This window comes from Anomaloglossus baeobatrachus, chromosome 11, assembly GCF_048569485.1.
Source record: "Anomaloglossus baeobatrachus isolate aAnoBae1 chromosome 11, aAnoBae1.hap1, whole genome shotgun sequence".
In the NCBI taxonomy this organism is placed as follows: Eukaryota; Metazoa; Chordata; class Amphibia; order Anura; family Aromobatidae; genus Anomaloglossus; species Anomaloglossus baeobatrachus.
This window is the reverse complement of record NC_134363.1, coordinates 132,912,800-132,932,957: the sequence shown is the minus strand read 5'-3', so window position 1 is coordinate 132,932,957 and position 20,158 is coordinate 132,912,800. Positions and strand designations below refer to the sequence as shown.

The window sequence follows — 20,158 nt, the reverse complement described above, 5'->3', positions numbered from 1 at the left end:
GTGTGGGGCCCAATTTTTGGAAAAAAAGGGAGACTCCGCTTGGAGTAACCCTTGCTTGCTGTGTTTTTTAAAAATGATACAAGATGAACAGATCTGAAGGCAAGATGAAGCCAACATCATGTCTCCGCCTGCACTTTTCTCACAAACCTGCATTTTTCCAGGGACACCCTACTCAACACCGTCTACAGACAGCAGCCAGATCTCTGTCCCTCAGATGTGGTCAAATAAAAGGCCACTTACTGCGACCCATGACAAAGCTAAGTGGTTGACTCTATCCCTCTGTAAGCTGTTGGCTACCGAAATGCTGCCTTTACGCGTAGTGGACACACAGGATTTTACAGACCTTATGTCTGTCGCTGTGCCCCAGTACCAGATGCCCAATCACCACTGCTTCTCCAAGAAAAGCATGCCCGCGCTACACCGGCATGTCGCACACAACATCACCACTTCCTTGAGAAAATCTGTGTGCGACAGGGTGCATTTCAACACAGATACTTGGACCAGTAAGCATAGACAGGGTCATTACATGTCACTGACTGGGCACTGGCAAACTATGGTGAGAGATGGAGAAGGGTCTGCTGTACAAGTCTTGCCGTCCCCACGAGTTGTTTCAATCCTTGTTCTGTATGTAGAAGTTAATACACTGCTTCTGCCTCTTCAACCTCGTGTGGGTCCTCTACCTTTGCGCAAACCCTGTGTGGTCAGGCCACCCTTCCTTGCAACTGCGCACAAGGACTACCACACACCTCCTTACTATGCTGGCAGCAGAGCTCAATGCCATCAGGCGGTCAAAGTTTTACTTTGAAATGTATGGGAAATGTGAGTCACACCGCTATTACAGAGAATAGTAGTCAGGCAGGGTCAAAACATTAATTGAGGAACAGGAACAGAATGGGACGGCCAGGACTTAATCAGAAAACAAGCAGAGGTGAAATGCGTATCGGCCAACAAGGTACATAAACAGCAAGCAGGAAAAGTAGTCAGGTAACAAGCACACAAAATCATAAAACTGAACTGGGGGTAAAATTAACCAGAGGTTCATAGCTATGTCTGGCAGTGGTCTGCAGACAGGATGGGCATAAAAAAGGGTGTGGTGTCTTCCCATTGGTTGTAGCTGAATGATGGTATTTCATCTGTGAGATACCCACCAGCTACATTCAGCCAGAGATTCTGCATCTGTCAAGGTAATGCAGCCCAGTGGGTGAGCATAACCTGCGTCCACCTGCGCCGCTGGCATCGACTACTCTCCCATCATCAGCACTATTCATGAAAGGAACACGTTGTCACCTGGCGACCGGAGTACAAATTGACGGAGCGGACTCCGTTGGTGACTTAACAGCCGTGTGCGGCAATGATGCAAACCTGGCTGCGGGCCATCCTCAGGGCAATGTGACACACGTGCCTTTTATGGCTCACGTGTTGATCCGAATTCTCCAGCAATTTTTAAAACACCATCACGGCCTACATGGCCTTGTGCAGCGGGCACGCTCGCTATGTGCTCACTTCCATCGTGCGCACACAGCAGCTCAACAACTTTCATCACTCCGGAAGTCTTAGGGTCTGGCAGTTAAACGCCGGAAATGCGATGTTCCGACACGCAGGAATTGGAATCTGCACATGTTGCAGCGTGTGTGGCAGCACCGCAGAGCCCTGCTGAAATACGGTAAGACATATAGCCTGGGATAAGTTGATCCAGAGGTGGTGCAGATCACGCTGCTGGAGTGGTGTCAGATCAAGGACCTATGCACCCTGCTACACAGTTTTGAAATGTTGACGAAGATGTTTAGCACTGGCAATGTCATTCTCAGCGTGACAATTCTGGTCATCTACATGATGGAGCACACTGTAATTATTATTCGGAGTCAGGTGTTGGGACAAGAGGAAGGGGAGGAAGTACAGGAGGAGTCATATGCGGAAGGGATAACAAGATCTACGAGGTCCAGATGGTCAGCGGCACCTATGCGGCAGTCATGGTGAGGGAGAGGGATTAACAAGGGCGCATAGTATCAGCAAAAAGTGTTGATGAAAGTGCAGGAGCCCATGAAGAAATGGAGGACGAACTGGCGATGGGCATGGAAGACTCAGCAGATGAGTGAGAGCTTGCTCACATTTCGGTTGTGCGAGGTTGTGGGTAGAGGGCAGAGGAAGGATGCACGATTCTCACCTCTCTGCCACCAACACACCAAGGACTTGGTCCTCCTGGATGCACAAGACACATGAGCGCCTTCTTGCTGCACTACCTACATGACCCTCGGATTGTATGAATTTGAAGTAATCCTGAATACTGGGTTGCCACACTGTTAGATCCCCGGTACAAGACAAAATTTGGCGAACTAATTCCTGCCATAGAAATAGACGCACGTATACAGGAGTATCTGCAGAATGTGGTACGCAATCTTAGATCTACTTTTCCACTAAACACCAGTGCTGCACAGAGTGAATCTCAACACTTTGTCATGGATAGGAGGAAATGGTCTTTTACTTGTCCACATCGGAGGGACCGAGGGATGGCTGCTGTGCTGAGATGGCGTTGAGTACGGTGTCCCTGCACAGTTGCACTTTTGGTCATATCCCAAAATGAGTTGAAAAAGGACAGATGCTGTTGGAAAGGGGAACAGGTGTGTTGGAAAGGGGAAAAAAATTTTGGTCCGTGGATTTGGTGGTTAAACAACTGTAACATTTGCTGAAGAAACAACATCTGTTACAGTGGGACTGGCAGATTTGGATAAAGTGGTATATAATCTGTGACCGCTATATAACAAAAATTAATAAGAAAAGAAAGAGAAAGGTATATATCACCTTCAGCAGTCAGTGTCCACCGTGCTCCCAGTTGGAAAAGGAGAGGTTGGCAACTTGAAGGTTTGGTGGAGGATACAGAGCTGTGTGGCTATGAAACTAATAGTAGCCTGAACCGAGTTAGACGCCATTCAGATCTGGAGACTGTGAGCCCTGTTAGCGTCACAGGGTCCACATGCCCACCCAGCCCAGGAACTCCCTGTTAACAACACAGGGGCCATTGAGTACGCTGACCGTGTGCGTAGGGGCCACACCTGTGGACAGCAGGCGCATCAGCAGCAGCAGGCCTGTTAATGCCACTGGGCTGCACAAGCAGGACTGTTAGGACAGGAGCTGGTCTTAACCGTTCTGCGTTACCAACTGTGGTGGTGGCCTGCATCCACCACCCTATCCCTGCCTACCTCTGGCCTAAAGCCGCAATGGGTTCAACACATGGAGGTGTGCTCTTTCGGAGCATAATAGAAGACTGCGCACCTCCTTGTTGGCTCCAGCCCCTTTTATAACCTGGGTCCGCCCCAAACCAGGGTGAACCACAATGCACCTCCTGGAGACAAAAGCAGAGTGACACGTCATGAGTGGCATAACTAGCGTCCTATTTGGAAACGCAACTTCAATGATGACCTCATGGCTGCCATGACCCAAACACCTCACCAGTCATCGTCTGACCATCAATAATGCGGTGACAAGTCATAGGTGTGGGCCTCTGCAAGCCATTTGGGAGGACACCTGATGCCCTGTGGTCTATATGGGACCCCCACATCAGGGCCAGGGCCAAAGAGTTCATTACCGGACCTAGTCTCTGATGCAGGAAGTGCCTGAGCATGCTCAGTAGCATGAAATACAGTCTCTGAAAAAAGACTATCAGCTTTAGCATGGTGTCTAGGCACAAAACAGGACTTAGACCCGGCACAGAATGCAAGCACCTGTGCAAAGAGGCTTTTCACACTTAGTGTGGGAGCATGCGCTGTATCCCGAAATGAAGACTTAGCGTCAGGAATGGCACAGTCAGGCTGAGCATACTCACTAGGCGAAACACTGTAATTATGCTGCAGCTGGGGTACATCGGCACACGCATGCGCACTAGCTGCCTCTCCACACTTAGACGTGGAGGGGAAATTTGTCTTGGAGATGCTGTCTATGAACAGAAGGAAAAGCTAAAGGAAGCCTGACTTTCTATCCCTCCGAATTATGAAATGCAGCAATGAATTCCATGAGTTTGCTATAACATTAGCGTAGCTAAATGTGCATGAGGGTGTGATGTAGAGGTGCTAGAAATAGCTTGTCACCAGTGGGGCACTAATGGAATACAACAGCCAGTTCTATGATGCCACAAAATGGCAGTATTTTGTGCTATCATTATAGCTTATTAAAAACAGAGCACGAGGTTGTCATGCAGAGGTGCTGCACATAGATTTGCAGTAGTGTGAATAGACAAAAGTACAATAGCCACGTTTAGGATACAACTAGGTACACTGAGTGTTTGCTACTATAAATGGCTGAGTTTAAAAAAGTTTGAGTGTGCAATGCAGGCAGACGTGCTGCAAATAACGTTCCAATACTGTGAATTGACAAAAGTACAATAGCCACGTTTAGGATACAACTAGGTACACTGACTGTTTGCTACTATAAATGGCTGAGTTTAAAAAAGTTTGAGTGTGCAATGCAGGCAGACGTGCTGCAAATAACGTTCCAATACTGTGAATTGACAAAAGTACAATAGCCACGTTTAGGATACAACTAGGTACAGTGAGTGTTTGCTAGTATAATGGCTGAGTTTAAAAAAGTTAGAGTGTGCAATGCAGGCAGACGTGCTGCAAATATCGTTCCAATACTGTGAATAGACAAAAGTACAATAGCCACGTTTAGGATGCCACTAGGTACACTGAGTGTTTGCTAGTATAATGGCTTAGTAACAATGAGTTGTAGTGTGCAATGCAGGCAGACGTGCTCTGCAAATGTCTTTGCACTAGTGGGACTATAGCAAAGTCCAATAGCCACGTTTAGGATGCCACTAGGTACACTGAGTGTTTGCTAGTAAAATTGCTTAGTTTAAAAAAGTTGGAGTGTGCAATGCAGGCAGATGTGCTCTGCTAATATCTTTGCACTAGTGGGACTATAGCAAAGTCCAATAGCCACGTATAGGATGCCACTAGGTACACTGAGTGTTTGCTAGTATAATGGCTTAGTTAAAATGAGTTTGAGTGTGCAATGCAGGCAGACGCGCTATGCAAATGTCTTTGCACTAGTGGGACTATAGCAAAGTCCAATAGCCACGTATAGGATGCCACTAGGTACACTGAGTGTTTGCTAGTATAATGGCTTGGTTTTAATGAGTTGGAGTGTGCAATGCAGGCAGACGCGCTCTGCAAATGTCTTTGCACTAGTGGGACTATAGCAAAGTCCAATAGCCACGTATAGGATGCCACTAGGTACACTGAGTGTTTGCTAGTATAATGGCTTGGTTAGAATGAGTTGTAGTGTGCAATGCAGGCAGATGTGCTCTGCTAATGTCTTTGCACTAGTGGGACTATAGCAAAGTCCAATAGCCACGTATAGGATGCCACTAGGTACACTGAGTGTTTGCTAGTATAATGGCTTAGTTAAAATGAGTTTGAGTGTGCAATGCAGGCAGACGCGCTATGCAAATGTCTTTGCACTAGTGGGACTATAGCAAAGTCCAATAGCCACGTATAGGATGCCACTAGGTACACTGAGTGTTTGCTAGTATAATGGCTTGGTTAGAATGAGTTGTAGTGTGCAATGCAGGCAGATGTGCTCTGCTAATGTCTTTGCACTAGTGGGACTATAGCAAAGTCCAATAGCCACGTATAGGATGCCACTAGGTACACTGAGTGTTTGCTAGTATAATGGCTTAGTTAAAATGAGTTTGAGTGTGCAATGCCGGCAGACGCGCTATGCAAATGTCTTTGCACTAGTGGGACTATAGCAAAGTCCAATAGCCACGTATAGGATGCCACTAGGTACACTGAGTGTTTGCTAGTATAATGGCTTGGTTTTAATGAGTTGGAGTGTGCAATGCAGGCAGACGCGCTCTGCAAATGTCTTTGCACTAGTGGGACTATAGCAAAGTCCAATAGCCACGTATAGGATGCCACTAGGTACACTGAGTGTTTGCTAGTATAATGGCTTGGTTAGAATGAGTTGTAGTGTGCAATGCAGGCAGACGCGCTCTGCAAATGTCTTTGCACTAGTGGGACTATAGCAAAGTCCAATAGCCACGTATAGGATGCCACTAGGTACACTGAGTGTTTGCTAGTATAATGGCTTGGTTAGAATGAGTTGTAGTGTGCAATGCAGGCAGACGCGCTCTGCAAATGTCTTTGCACTAGTGGGACTATAGCAAAGTCCAATAGCCACGTATAGGATGCCACTAGGTACACTGAGTGTTTGCTAGTATAATGGCTTAGTTATCAGTTGGAGTGTGCAGAGGACAAGAGGGTACAGTGGCAGGATTGTGGTGCTCTGGGTAGAGGAATGGAAGCCTGCCTTTCTATTCCCTCCTAATGGTGAAATGCAGGTAGGAAATCCCTGACCTGGGCTACACAGACGCTGTTGCTGTTTGCAGGACCTGTCACCTATGGCTCTCTGACCCTGCCGGTTGGAGCCCTTAAAAGGACTGCTATAAAGTGCTCTCCCTAAGCTGTCTAACGCTGTGTATGCAGCGCATACAGCTGTATCGGCTATAGGACTCAGGAAGACGGAGCTGCGACAGTGATGTCTGACACCAAAGACGCAGAAGGCAGATAATGGCGTCCGTGAAGAAAATGTCCGGTTTTATAATGCAGGGACATGTGACATGCAGATCCTATCACACATGCCGTTGCTTCTCTGGCTCAAAGTCCACTTAGCTGTGTGTGTGTCTGGGATTGGCTGACATGCTGGCCCGCCCCACAAGACGCGCGCACTTAGGGAAGGAAGACAAGAAAAAAAAAAAAAAAAAATGGCGATCGCCATTATAGAAACAGCAGTGATCTGAAGGCGCTGTTCACGCACACTATACACTGAAATGTGATAATAGTTTGATTCACAGAGTGACTTACACTATTACAGCAGAAACCAAGCTATGATTTAGCTGTTTTTTGGCTGCTAGAACCGTTCTCGAACGTTTCTAGAACTACCGAGCTTTTGCAAAAAGCTCGAGTTCTAGTTCGATCTAGAACATGCCCCAAAATCACTCGAGCCGCGAACTGGAGAACCACGAACCACGAACCGCGCTCAACTCTACTGAAGACATGAGTGAAGGTGCACAGCCATCATTGTCTCCAACACCACTGTGCCTCCCTAACACACTGCTGGATATAACCATAAAAACAACTGACCGAAGCACCAGGATAACAAGGAAAAGCTAGAAATTAGGAAATGGGGATTTCAAGAATCACAACAATAGAAATGAACCTACAGTGCTGGCCAAAAGTATTGGCACCCCTGCAATTCTGTCAGAGAATACTCAGTTTCTTCCTGAAAATGATTGCAATCACAAATTCTTTGGTATTATTATCTTCATTTATTTTGCTTGCAATGAAAAAACACAAAAGAGAATGAAACAAAAATCAAATCATTGATCATTTCACACAAAACTCCAAAAATAGGCCAGACAAAAGTATTGGCACCCTTAGCCTGATACTTGGTTGCACAACCTTTAGGTTAAACAACTGCGAACAACCGCTTCCGGTAACCATCAATGAGTTTCTTACAATGCTCTGTGGAATTTTAGACCATTCTTCTTTGGCAAACTGCTCCAGGTCCCTGAGATTTAAAGGGCGCCTTCTCCAAGCTGCCATTTTGAGATCTCTCCACAGGTGTTCTATGGGATTCAGGTCTGGACTCATTGCTGGCCACTTTAGTAGTCTCCAGTGCTTTCTGTCAAACCATTTTCTAGTGCTTTTTGAAGTGTGTTTTGGGTCATTGTCCTGCTGGAAGACCCATGACCTCTGAGGAAGACCCAGCTTTCTCACACTGGGCCCTACATTATGCTGCAAAATGTGTTGGTAGTCTTCAGACTTCATAATGCCATGCACACGGTCAAGCAGTCCAGTGCCAGAGGCAGCAAAGCAACCCCCAAAACATCAGGGAACCTCCGTCATGTTTGACTGTAGGGACCGTGTTCTTTTCTTTAAATGCCTCTTTTTATTTTCCTGTAAACTCTATGTTGATGGCTTTTCCCAAAAAGCTCTACTTTTGTCTCATCTGACCAGAGAACATTCTTCCAAAACATTTTAGGCTTTCTCAGGTAAGTTTTGGCAAACTCCAGCCTGGCATTTTTATGTCTCGGGGTAAGAAGTGGGGTCTTCCTGAGTGTCCTACCATACAGTCCCTTTTCATTCAGACGCCGACGGATAGTACGGGTTGACACTGTTGTACCCTCGGACTGCAGGGCAGCATGAACTTGTTTGGATGTTAGTCGAGGTTCTTTATCCACCATCCGCACAATCTTGCGTTGAAACCTCTCGTCAATTTTTCTTTTCCTTCCACATCTAGGGAGGTTAGCCACAGTGCCATGGGCTTTAAACTTCTTGATGACACTGCGCACCGTAGACACAGGAACTTTCAGGTCTTTGGAGATGGACTTGTAGCCTTGAGATTGATCATGCTTCCTCACAATTTGGATTCTCAAGTCCTCAGACAGTTCTTTGGTCTTCTTTCTTTTCTCCATGCTCAATGTGGTACACACAAGGACACAGGACAGAGGTTGAGTCAACTTTAATCCATGTCAATTGGCTGCAAGTGTGATTTAGTTATTGCCAACAGCTGTTAGGTGCCACAGGTAAGTTACAGGTGCTGTTAATTACACAAATTAGAGAAGCATCACATGATTTTTCAAACAGTGCCAATACTTTTGTCCACCCCTTTTTCATGTTTGGTGTGGAATTATATCCAATTTGGCTTTATGACATTTTTTTTTCATTGAAGATAAATTAAATGAAGATAATAATACCAAAGAATTTGTGATTGCAATCATTTTCAAGAAGAAACTGAGTAACAGATGCATAAATCTTACAAACCAACAAGTTATGTTGCTCAGTTAAATTTTAATACATTTTCAACATAAAAGTGTGGGTCAATTATTATTCAACCCCTAGGTTTAATATTTTGTGGAATAACTCTTGTTTGCAATTACAGCTAATAATCGTCTTTTATAAGACCTGATCAGGCCGGCACAGGTCTCTGGAGTTATCTTGGCCCACTCCTCCATGCAGATCTTCTCCAAGTTATCTAGGTTCTTTGGGTGTCTCATGTGGTCTTTAATCTTGAGCTCCTTCCACAAGTTTTCAATTGGGTTAAGGTCAGGAGACTGACTAGGCCACTGCAACACCTGATTTTTTCCCTCTTGAACCAGGCCTTGGTTTTCTTGGCTGTGTGCTTTGGGTCGTTGTCTTGTTGGAAGATGAAATGACGACCCATCTTAAGATCCTTGATGGAGGAGCGGAGGTTCTTGGCCAAAATCTCCAGGTAGGCCGTGCTATCCATCTTCCCATGGATGCGGACCAGATGGCCAGGCCCCTTGGCTGAGAAACAGCCCCACAGCATGATGCTGCCACCACCATGCTTGACTGTAGGGATGGTATTCTTGGGGTCGTATGCAGTGCCATCCAGTCTCCAAACGTCACGTGTGTGGTTGGCACCAAAGATCTCGATCTTGGTCTCATCAGACCAGAGAACCTTGAACCAGTCTGTCTCAGAGTCCTCCAAGTGATCATGAGCAAACTGTAGACGAGCCTTGACATGACGCTTTGAAAGTAAAGGTACCTTACGGGCTCGTCTGGAAGGGAGACCATTGAGGTGGAGTACGTTACTTATGGTATTGACTGAAACCAATGTCCCCACTGCCATGAGATCCTCCCGGAGCTCCTTCCTTGTTGTCCTTGGGTTAGCCTTGACTCTTCGGACAAGCCTGGCCTCGGCACGGGTGGAAACTTTCAAAGGCTGTCCAGGCTGTGGAAGGCTAACAGTAGTTCCATAAGCCTTCCACTTCCGGATGATGCTCCCAACAGTGGAGACAGGTAGGCCCAACTCCTTGGAAATGGTTTTGTACCCCTTGCCAGCCTTGTGACCCTCCACGATCTTGTCTCTGATGGCCTTGGAATGCTCCTTTGTCTTTCCCATGTTGACCAAGTATGAGTGCTGTTCACAAGTTTGGGGAGGGTCTTAATTAGTCAAAAAAGGCTGGAAAAAGAGATAATTAATCCAAACATGTGAAGCTCATTGTTCTTTGTGCCTGAAATACTTCTTAATACTTTAGGGGAACCAAACAGAGTTCTGGTGGTTTGAGGGGTTGAATAATAAATGACCCTCTGAATAAACTTTTCACAATTTAAAAAAAAAAAAAAGAAATAACATTCTTTTTTGCTGCATTTCACACTTCCAGGCCGATCTACAGTCCAAATGTCACAATGCCAAGTTAATTCCGAATGTGTAAACCTGCTAAATCTGCAGGGGGTTGAATACTACTTGTAGGCACTGTAACTACTATAATACTGCTCCTATGTACAAGAATATAACTACTATAATACTGCCCCTATGTATAAGAATATAACTACTATAATACTGCTCCTATGTACAAGAATATAACTACTATAATACTGCCCCATGTACAGGAATATAACTATTATAATACTGCCCCTATGTATAAGAATATAACTACTATAATACTGCTCTAATGTACAAGAATATAACTACTATAATACTGCTCTCTACGTGTATATTAAAAGAAAACCTCTTACCTGTCAATATGTTTTCAGCCATAACGTTAACTTGCACTTCCACAGAGTGCTTGGAAGTATAGGAGATCTCTGCACTGACGTGACCCACCTCTCCGATACACATGGGAGAGAGGAAGTCCGTGCGCTCCACACGAGCCAAAGCAGCAACACATTTCTCCTAGAATGAGACATTGGAAATTTAAATACAGAGAACACCATGTACACTAGACATAGAAATAGTGAGCTTATTATAAGGCCTGTCACAGATTGTCAGATTTCAGGTGTTGCGAAAAGTAAGAAACACAAAATATATTAGAAAGCCAAGAATATTTTTTATATATACAGTTAGGTCCAGAAATATTTGGACAGTGACACACGTTTTGTTATTTTAGCTGTTTACAAAAACATGTTCAGAAATACAATTATATATATAATATGGGCTGAAAGTGCACACTCCCAGCTGCAATATGAGAGTTTTCACATCCAAATCGGAGAAAGGGTTTAGGAATCATAGCTCTGTAATGCATAGCCTCCTCTTTTTCAAGGGACCAAAAGTAATTGGACAAGGGACTCTAAGGGCTGCAATTAACTCTGAAGGCGTCTCCCTCGTTAACCTGTAATCAATGAAGTAGTTAAAAGGTCTGGGGTTGATTACAGGTGTGTGGTTTTGCATTTGGAAGCTGTTGCTGTGACCAGACAACATGCGGTCTAAGGAACTCTCAATTGAGGTGAAGCAGAACATCCTGAGGCTGAAAAAAAAGAAAAAATCCATCAGAGAGATAGCAGACATGCTTGGAGTGGCAAAATCAACAGTCGGGTACATTCTGAGAAAAAAGGAATTGACTGGTGAGCTTGGGAACTCAAAAACGCCTGGGCGTCCACGGATGACAACGGTGGTGGATGATCGCCGCATACTTTCTTTGGTGAAGAAGAACCTGTTCACAACATCAACTGAAGTCCAGAACACTCTCAGTGAAGTAGGTGTATCTGTCTCTAAGTCAACAGTAAAGAGAAGACTCCATGAAAGTAAATACAAAGGGTTCACATCTAGATGCAAACCATTCATCAATTCCAAAAATAGATAGGCCAGAGTTAAATTTGCTGAAAAACACCTCATGAAGCCAGCTCAGTTCTGGAAAAGTATTCTATGGACAGATGAGACAAAGATCAACCTATACCAGAATGATGGGAAGAAAAAAGTTTGGAGAAGAAAGGGAACGGCACATGATCCAAGGCACACCACATCCTCTGTAAAACATGGTGGAGGCAACGTGATGGCATGGGCATGCATGGCTTTCAATGGCACTGGGTCACTTGTGTTTATTGATGATATAACAGCAGACAAGAGTAGCCGGATGAATTCTCAAGTGTACCGGGATATACTTTCAGCCCAGATTCAGCCAAATGCCGCAAAGTTGATCGGACGGCGCTTCATAGTACAGATGGACAATGACCACAAGCATACAGCCAAAGCTACCCAGGAGTTCATGAGTGCAAAAAAGTGGAACATTCTGCAATGGCCAAGTCAATCACCAGATCTTAACCCAATTGAGCATGCATTTCACTTGCTCAAATCCAGACTTAAGACGGAAAGACCCACAAACAAGCAAGACCTGAAGGCTGCGGCAGTAAAGGCCTGGCAAAGCATTAAGAAGGAGGAAACCCAGCGTTTGGTGATGTCCATGGGTTCCAGACTTAAGGCAGTGATTGCCTCCAAAGGATTCGCAACAAAATATTGAAAATAAAAAAATTTTTCTTGGGTTTGGTTTATTTGTCCAATTACTTTTGACCTCCTAAAATGTGGAGTGTTTGTAAAGAAATGTGTACAATTCCTACAATTTCTATCAGATATTTTTGTTCAAACCTTCAAATTAAACGTTACAATCTGCACTTGAATTCTGTTGTAGAGGTTTCATTTCAAATCCAATGTGGTGGCATGCAGAGCCCAACTCGCCAAAATTGTGTCACTGTCCAAAGATTTCTGGACCTAACTGTATATATATATATATATATATATATATATATATATATATATATATTATTCTTGGCTTTCTAATATATCTTGTGTATGTATATATATATAGATAGATGGATAGATAATATATTTAAAAAAGGACTAAAACATCTAAGGTGCATATGTCATTCTATAACAGCTCTGCTACACATTATGATGTTCTGCAGCAGCTGAGCCTTGTATTATAATGTTCTACATTATGAAGTTGTCCAACAACTGAACTGAGGTGTGTATTGCGATGTCCTGAAGCAACTGAGGCATTTATTATGGTGTTCTGCAGCAGCTGAGGTACTTAATATGATATTTGGTGGAATCTGAAGTCCGTATTATAACGTTCTGCAGCAGCTGAGGTCTTTTTATGATGTTTCACAACAGTTGAAAGGTAAATTATGATGTCCTGTAGCATCAGATGTATGTATTACGATGTTCTGCAGAAGCTACGTGTGTTTTATGATGTTCGTCATCATAATGGAACTCCTTATTTTAAAATGGATGTGAAAAATACCTGTCAGCCATTGAGATGAGAAGTAGAGAGATCTGTAATAACTTCTGCAATTTCGGGAAAACAAATGCTAAACTAGGGCTTGACTGCCATCTAGTGGGCAATACTGCTACTACACTGATTTCAAGTATGGCAAGAAGGCTGCAATGTTATCTTTATTTTATACTAATTCTAAAAAATTGTTTAAAAGAACTGAAGTCCTCAGTGGTTGATACTAATTCTAGAAATGAACACAAATTTTACAGATTATTATAAAGAAGAACACTTCTTTTCAAGTATTTTGAAACTCGCCCCAATTCTATTGTAATAACCCATTTCTGTCCTTGATAAAACATGCAATTCTGTTTTTTTGTGCCCACCAAAAAAAGCTGACTACAGCTATATGTTACTGTAACCATACATGTTAATAGAGGCCGTGATGGCTGATAGCTGGGAGAGCAATACAACATGCATTGCATGGAGATTCTACTGTTTTTTTGCGGCGGATTTAAAGGGAACCTGTCAGTAGATTTGGGGCCTATAAACTGCGGCCACCACCAGCGGGCTCTTATATACATTATTCTAACATGCTGTATATAAGAGCCCAGGCTGCTGTGTAAAACATAAAAATCACTTTATAATACTCACCTAAAACGGTTGGGGCGGTGCAGTTGTGTAATATGGGCGTCTCCTTTCTCCGATGCTGGCGCCTCCTCTTTCAGCCATCTTCGTTCTCCTTCTGAAGCCTGGGCAAATCAAAGTGCGCCAGCGCAGGACCTCAATGCCGGCTAGCGTGGATGACGTAGGACGTGTCATGCACCCCGGCCTCAGAAGAAGGACGACAAAGATGGCCAAAAGAGGAGGCGCCGGCACCGGAGAACGAAGACGCCCATATGACCCAACTCCACCGCAGCGACCGTTTAGATGAGTATTATAAAGTGATTTTTATGTTCTACACAGCGGCCTGGGCTCTTATATACAGCATGTTAGAATGCTGTATATAAGAGGCCACTGTTGGTGGCCGCAGCTTAAAGGCCCCAAATCTTGTGTCAGGTTCTCTTTAATTTTTGCTATAAGGAAATGTGAAAATCCACAGCACAGGTCAGTTTTGGAACAGAAACGTCTGCAGCACAGGGGTGAGTGAAGCAGAGGTATTTGGGTATAGTGTGGCACGGGGCAGTAGTCGTGGGCTGATCTCTTGCACCCTGGAACACTTTATGAAAAATGGGGTCCTGGCTGGGTGCATGGACTTTCACTAGTGGTGTGATACGACCATGATGCTGGATTGCTGGTGGCTTCTGCTGGACAGGACCAGATGCTAACCCATTAAAGTAGAAAGACCACCAGCTCTTCAAAAACAATGTAGTAATGGTACTTAACAGTTCCTTGTTAACAACTACGTACACATCTTCTCACACGTTTCCTTAAAGGGAACCTGTCAGCAGAAATTTTTGCAATTGACCTCAAAGATTCCCCCTCTGCAGCTCCTGGGCTGCATTCTAGAAAGGTTCCTATAGTTATTGTGCCCCCTTTGAGACCAAAATAAAATACTTTATAAAGTCTTGCCTTTTGTATGCAAATCTTTTTTTATGGTCACGGGGGCGGGCTCTCTTGCATCCGTTAGTCGCCCTCCTGCCGCTGTACGCCATCCCCCATCACTCATTTCCATACCCGAGGATGCCGCCCAGTGCTCCCGAGGTCTTGCGCATGCGCCATGCCACTCTCACGTGACTGTGCACTGTGCACAGTGTGACCGCTGGTGACGTGATTGCGTAGGCATGAGATTATGGGCGGCGCTGTGATTGTCATCAGCAAGTACCCGCCCATAATCTCGTGCCCGCGCTTTTCACTCTGCCTCCACCGTTCTGCGCAAGCGTTTGGCCATATGAACCCACATCACCTCTTACCCATCTTTCCCTGGAGCAGGAAATAGATGGGAGGAGCGGAGCAGCATAACGGTGGAGGCAAAGTGAAAAGCGCGGCCACAAGATTATCGGCGGGTACTTGCTGATGGCAATCACAGCGGCGCCCATAATCTCACACCTGCGCAATCACGTCACCAGCGGTCACACTGTACACAGTGCTCAGTCCCACGAGAGTGGCACTGGGCATGCGCGAGACCTCGGGAGCACTGGGCAGGGTCCTCAGGTATGGAAATGAGCGATGGGGGACGGCGTAAAGCGGTAGGAGGGCGACTAACGGACGCAAGGCAGCCCGCCCCCGTGACCATAAAAAAAGATTTGCATACAAAAGATAAGACTTTATAAAGTATTTATTTAGGTCTCAAAGGGGGCACAATAACTATAGGAACCTTTCTAGAATGTAGCCCAGGAGCTGCAGAGGGGGAATCTTTGAGGTGTATTACAAAATTTCTGCTGACAGGTTCCCTTTAACACTGAGCAACTTTAGACAAACTTATTTTCATTTCCTTGGCTTATCTTTAGGAGGCATCATCTTTCCCATGTCCTGTTGTAACATTCATTTAAATGTTGTGATTTGGTCTCAGTAATTCATTTGTAATTTGCCTGAAGAAGGAGCCTTTGTGCTCTGAAAGCTGATAATATAATTTTTCCGGTTCGCCTATAAAGGTATCACTCCCAAAATACTTTTGTCATTCTTGAGACATAGTATTTCAATTGATTTTTCTGGCTAACACGGTACCGCAATATTACCCTGTATTTAGCCCAGTTAAAATCCAAAGTATATAAACAGTTTGCTCAAGGTTTAGCAGTTTCCATCTTACAAACTCGGCTCTTAGGGGCACTTTGCACACTGCGACATCGCAGGTGCGATGTCGGTGGGGTCAAATTGAAAGTGACGCACATCCGGTATCGCATGTGACATCGCAGTGTGTAAAGCCTAGATGATACGATTAACGAGCGCAAAAGCGTCGTAATCGTATCATCGGTGCAGCGTCGGCGTAATTCATAATTACGCTGACGCGACGGTCCGATGTTGTTCCTCGCTCCTGCGGCAGCACACATCGCTGTGTGTGAAGCCGCAGGAGCGAGGAACATCTCCTACTGGCGTCACCGCGGCTTCCGTAGGATATGCGGAAGGAAGGAGGTGGGCGGGATGTTTACATCCCACTCATCTCCCCCCCTCCGCTCCGATTGGCCGCCTGCCGTGTGACGTCGCAGTGACGCCGCACGACCCGCCCCCTTAACAAGGAGGCGGGTCGCCGGCCACAAGGACGTCTCACAGCAGGTGAGTGTGTGTGTGTGTGTGAAGCTGGCGTAGCGATAATTTTCGCTACGCCAGCTATCAACACATATCGCTGCTGCGACGGGGGCGGGGACTATCGCACTCGGCATCGCAGCATCGGCCTGCGATGTCGCAGTGTGCAAAGTGCCCTTTAGTCATAATTCAAGATTACAGAAATTTTGGTTCAAGAGACGTAACAACTGTTCCTAATAGTTTACCCTATGCATTGGTATTGAGTAGGGGGCATATTAGATTTATCTATACTGTGAGTGGCAGCTGTAAGCCGCCCCAACATTTTGATTGACAGCTCGCTCTGCACTGATGTGCTGAAGAGCCGGCTATCAAAGTACCGGGGTGTGCATACATCCGATGCTCACAGTACACTTAGGCTGCTTTCACACTACGTTTTTTTAACATCCGTCATGAACGTTTTGTTAACGCAAAAACGAATCCAGTGCAAATGCGTTTTCATTTCAATGCATTTGCAATGGACTCGCGTCAACATGCGTTCACATGCGTTTGCGTGCGTTATAGTGAGGATCCAGCGACTTGCAGTTTTTTAACTTTTTTCAAAAACGCTACTTGTAACGTTTTTGAGCTGCGACCAAATACTGCCAATTGCTGGCTCCTGACTAAACAGCACGCAAACGCATGTGAACGGTGGCATGCTGATAGACAGGATCCTGCTTGCTCTACTGAGCATGCCCGGAAACCAGCCTCGCGTGATCAGTCTCTCTCTCCCCCTCCCTTTCTCTCCACCTCCCTCCCTCCGCCTCCCTCTCTCCACTCTCCCCCGCCTGAGAGCGGAGGACGCTCGTAACCAAGGTAAACATCGGGTAACATTGGTCTTAGTTACCCGATGTTTATCTTAGTTACGTGTGCAGGGAGCAGGCAGCCCTGCTCCTAGCAGCTGCAGACGCTCGTAACCAATGTAAATATCGGGTATCCAAGCAAGTTACCCGATGTTTACCTTGGTTACGTGTGCAGGGAACCGGCTCCTAGCAGCTGCAGACGCTCGTAACCAATGTAAATATCGGGTATCCAAGCAAGTTACAGGATGTTTACCTTGGTTACGAGCCTCCCCAGCTGTGAGATGTTGGCTCCCAGTCTTTCACGTTCAGTTCCCCTCACTCCCGATCACATGACTCCAATGCCCGCCCATAAACTTAAAGTGACAGGATCCTGCAAATTAACACATGCGTTTTTCTTTGCAAAAACAGGATCCGCTTTTGCAGCAAAAAAACGTTCATGACGCATGATAAAAAAAGTAGTGTGAAAGCAGCCTAAGTGGTACTGTGCTGTGAGCGATAACTTTAACCTGCATCGCCTACATAACTAAAAGCCAGCAGCTCCAGGGAGGAAAAAGTTAATTTTTTCCTTGGTAGCAACACTTTCAGTAAAGTGGCTGGATAAACCCTTTATCTGCAGGTAAATGCCTTTTCAAATGTGAGAGGTTCCCTTTAAAATCATAGAAATAGAGATTTACTACAGGGAAATATGAATAATTTAGATACAGTGGGGGAAAAAAAGTACTTAGCCACCAATTGTGCACGTTCTCCCACTTAAAAAGATGAGGTCGGCCTGTAATTGACATCATAGGTGACCACAACTGAGAGACAAAATGAGAAAACAAATCCAGAAAATCACCGCGTCTGATTTGGCAAGATTTTTTTTGCAAATTATGGTAGAAAATAAGTTTTGAATCATCTAAAAACATGCAAGATTTCTGGCTCTCACAGACCTGTAACTTCTTCTTTAAGAGGCTCCTCTGTCCTCCACTCATTACCTGTAGTAATGACTCCTGATTGGACTTGTTATCAGTATAAAAGACACCTGTCCACAACCTCATTCACACTCCAATCTCCACTATGGTGAAGACCAAAGAGCTCTTGAAGGACACCAGAAACAAAATTGTAACCCTGCACCAGGCTGGGAAGACTAAATCTGCAATAGACAAGCAACTTGGTGTGATGAAATTTACTATGGGAGCAATAATAAGAAAATAGAAAACTTACAAGACCACTGATAATCTCCCTCAATCTGGGGCTCCATGCAGGATCTCACCCCGTGGGGTCAAAATAATCACAAGAACCGTGAGCAAAAATTCTGGGACCTAGTGAATGACCTGCATAGAGCTAGGACTACCGTAACAAAGTCTAAAATCAGTAACACACTACGCCGCCAGGGACTCAGATCCTGCAGTGCCAGACGTGTTCCCCTGCTTAAGCCAGTACATGTCCGGGGCCGCCTGAAGTTTTCTAGAGAGCATTTGGATTATCCAGAAGAGTATTGGGAGAATGTCATATGGTCTGATGAAACCAAAGTAGTACTGCTTGGTAGAAACACAATTCGTTGTGTTTGGAGGAGACAGAATGCTGAGTAACATCCAAAGAACACCAAACCTACTGTGAAGCATGGGGGTAGCAACATCATGCTTTGGGGCTGTTTCTCTGCAAAGGAACCAGGACGACTGATCAGTGTACATGAAAGAATGAATGGGGCCATGTTTCGTGAGATTTTGACTGTAATTCTTCCATCAGCAAGGGCATAGCAAATGTAATGTGGCTGGGTCTTTCAGCATGATAATGATCCCAAGCACACCACCAGGACAACAAAGGAGTGGCTTCGTAAGAAACGTAGGAAGGTCCTGCAGTGGCATAATCAGTGTCCAGATCTCAACCTCATAGAAAACCTTTGGAGGGAGTTGAACGTCCGTGTTGCCCAGAGGCAAGCCCAAAATATCACTGCTCTAGAGGAGATCTGCATGGAGGAATTGGATAACATACCACCAACAGTGACAAGTAAAAGTTTAGACAGTGAACTTTTATACATATTGATATTACTTAATAGTAATCATTATCAACTTAATACGTGAAATCTGAGGACTATATGTATGGGGCAAATCGCATAATCAATTTGGAACAAGAAGGGAAGAGAAACGTGATCAAAAAAGCCCAAATATTAATAAAAGGACAATATTTATCATAGTTAATTTTTATTGAAAAAATGATAATAAAGCTTAACAAGTACAGATTGGGACAACTCATCAAGCATCTACGATAAACAAATATCAGGACCGCATCATATAGGGTATATATAATATATACACATGGGTTCAAATACTATATATAGGCAAGGATTTAACGGCTCTAGAACAAATACAAAAATGCAATAGACATGATTTAACATATCTGACCACTAGGGGTCGCGCCTGATTCCCTGAACGGTTCTATGACCACTATGTCTAAAAGTTAACAGAGCTTGCCAACTAGTGCAATCAAATTCATACATGGCCCAATAATAGCATAGCACTAATAAAGGTGTTAATATATAAGAAATATTATACCAAATCCATAAATACATATATCAGCGGTTACCAGAGCCTAGTGTGTGACACCCAACACGTGTTTCGGTTTCTTCGTCAGGGGGGTCGATATAATATTTGGGCTTTTTTTAATCGCGTTTCTCTTCCCTTCTTGTTCCATACCACCAACAGTGTAAGCCAACCTTATGAAGACTTACAAAAAACGTTTGACCTCTGTCATTGCCAACAAAGGATAGATAACAAAATATTGAGATTAACTTTTGTTATTGACCAAATACTTATTTTCCACCATAATTTGCAAAAAACAAATCTTGCCAAATCAGACGCGGTGATTTTCTGGATTTGTTTTCTCATTTTGTCTCTCATATATGTAGTCACCTATGATGTCAATTACAGGCCGACCTCATCTTTTTAAGTGGGAGAACTTGCACAATGGGTGGTTGACTAATGACTTTTTTTCCCACTGTATATTTCAAAACAATAAACAGAGGAAAAGCTCAAATAAATAATATGGGTGAAAAGTGTGGTACCGTCAAAGAGATAGGTGTATTTTGTACATTTCAGATTTTTAGCTGGTTAAATGCACAAAATGTAGTGTCAATATTAGAGATAACTGC

At 44.5% G+C, this 20,158-nt stretch overlaps 1 protein-coding gene across 7 annotated transcripts in view; it reads right to left on the bottom strand.

The window, feature by feature from the left end:
• The window catches only part of ACOT7 (acyl-CoA thioesterase 7), a 342,748-nt gene that overhangs the window by 209,153 nt on the left and 113,437 nt on the right, over positions 1–20,158 (bottom strand). For all 7 annotated transcript variants that reach the window (XM_075328840.1, XM_075328837.1, XM_075328835.1 and 4 more), the window contains one exon: positions 10,539–10,695. In XM_075328840.1, the coding sequence (XP_075184955.1) occupies positions 10,539–10,695 (157 nt within the window). The remainder of the gene's footprint in view (positions 1–10,538; positions 10,696–20,158) is intronic.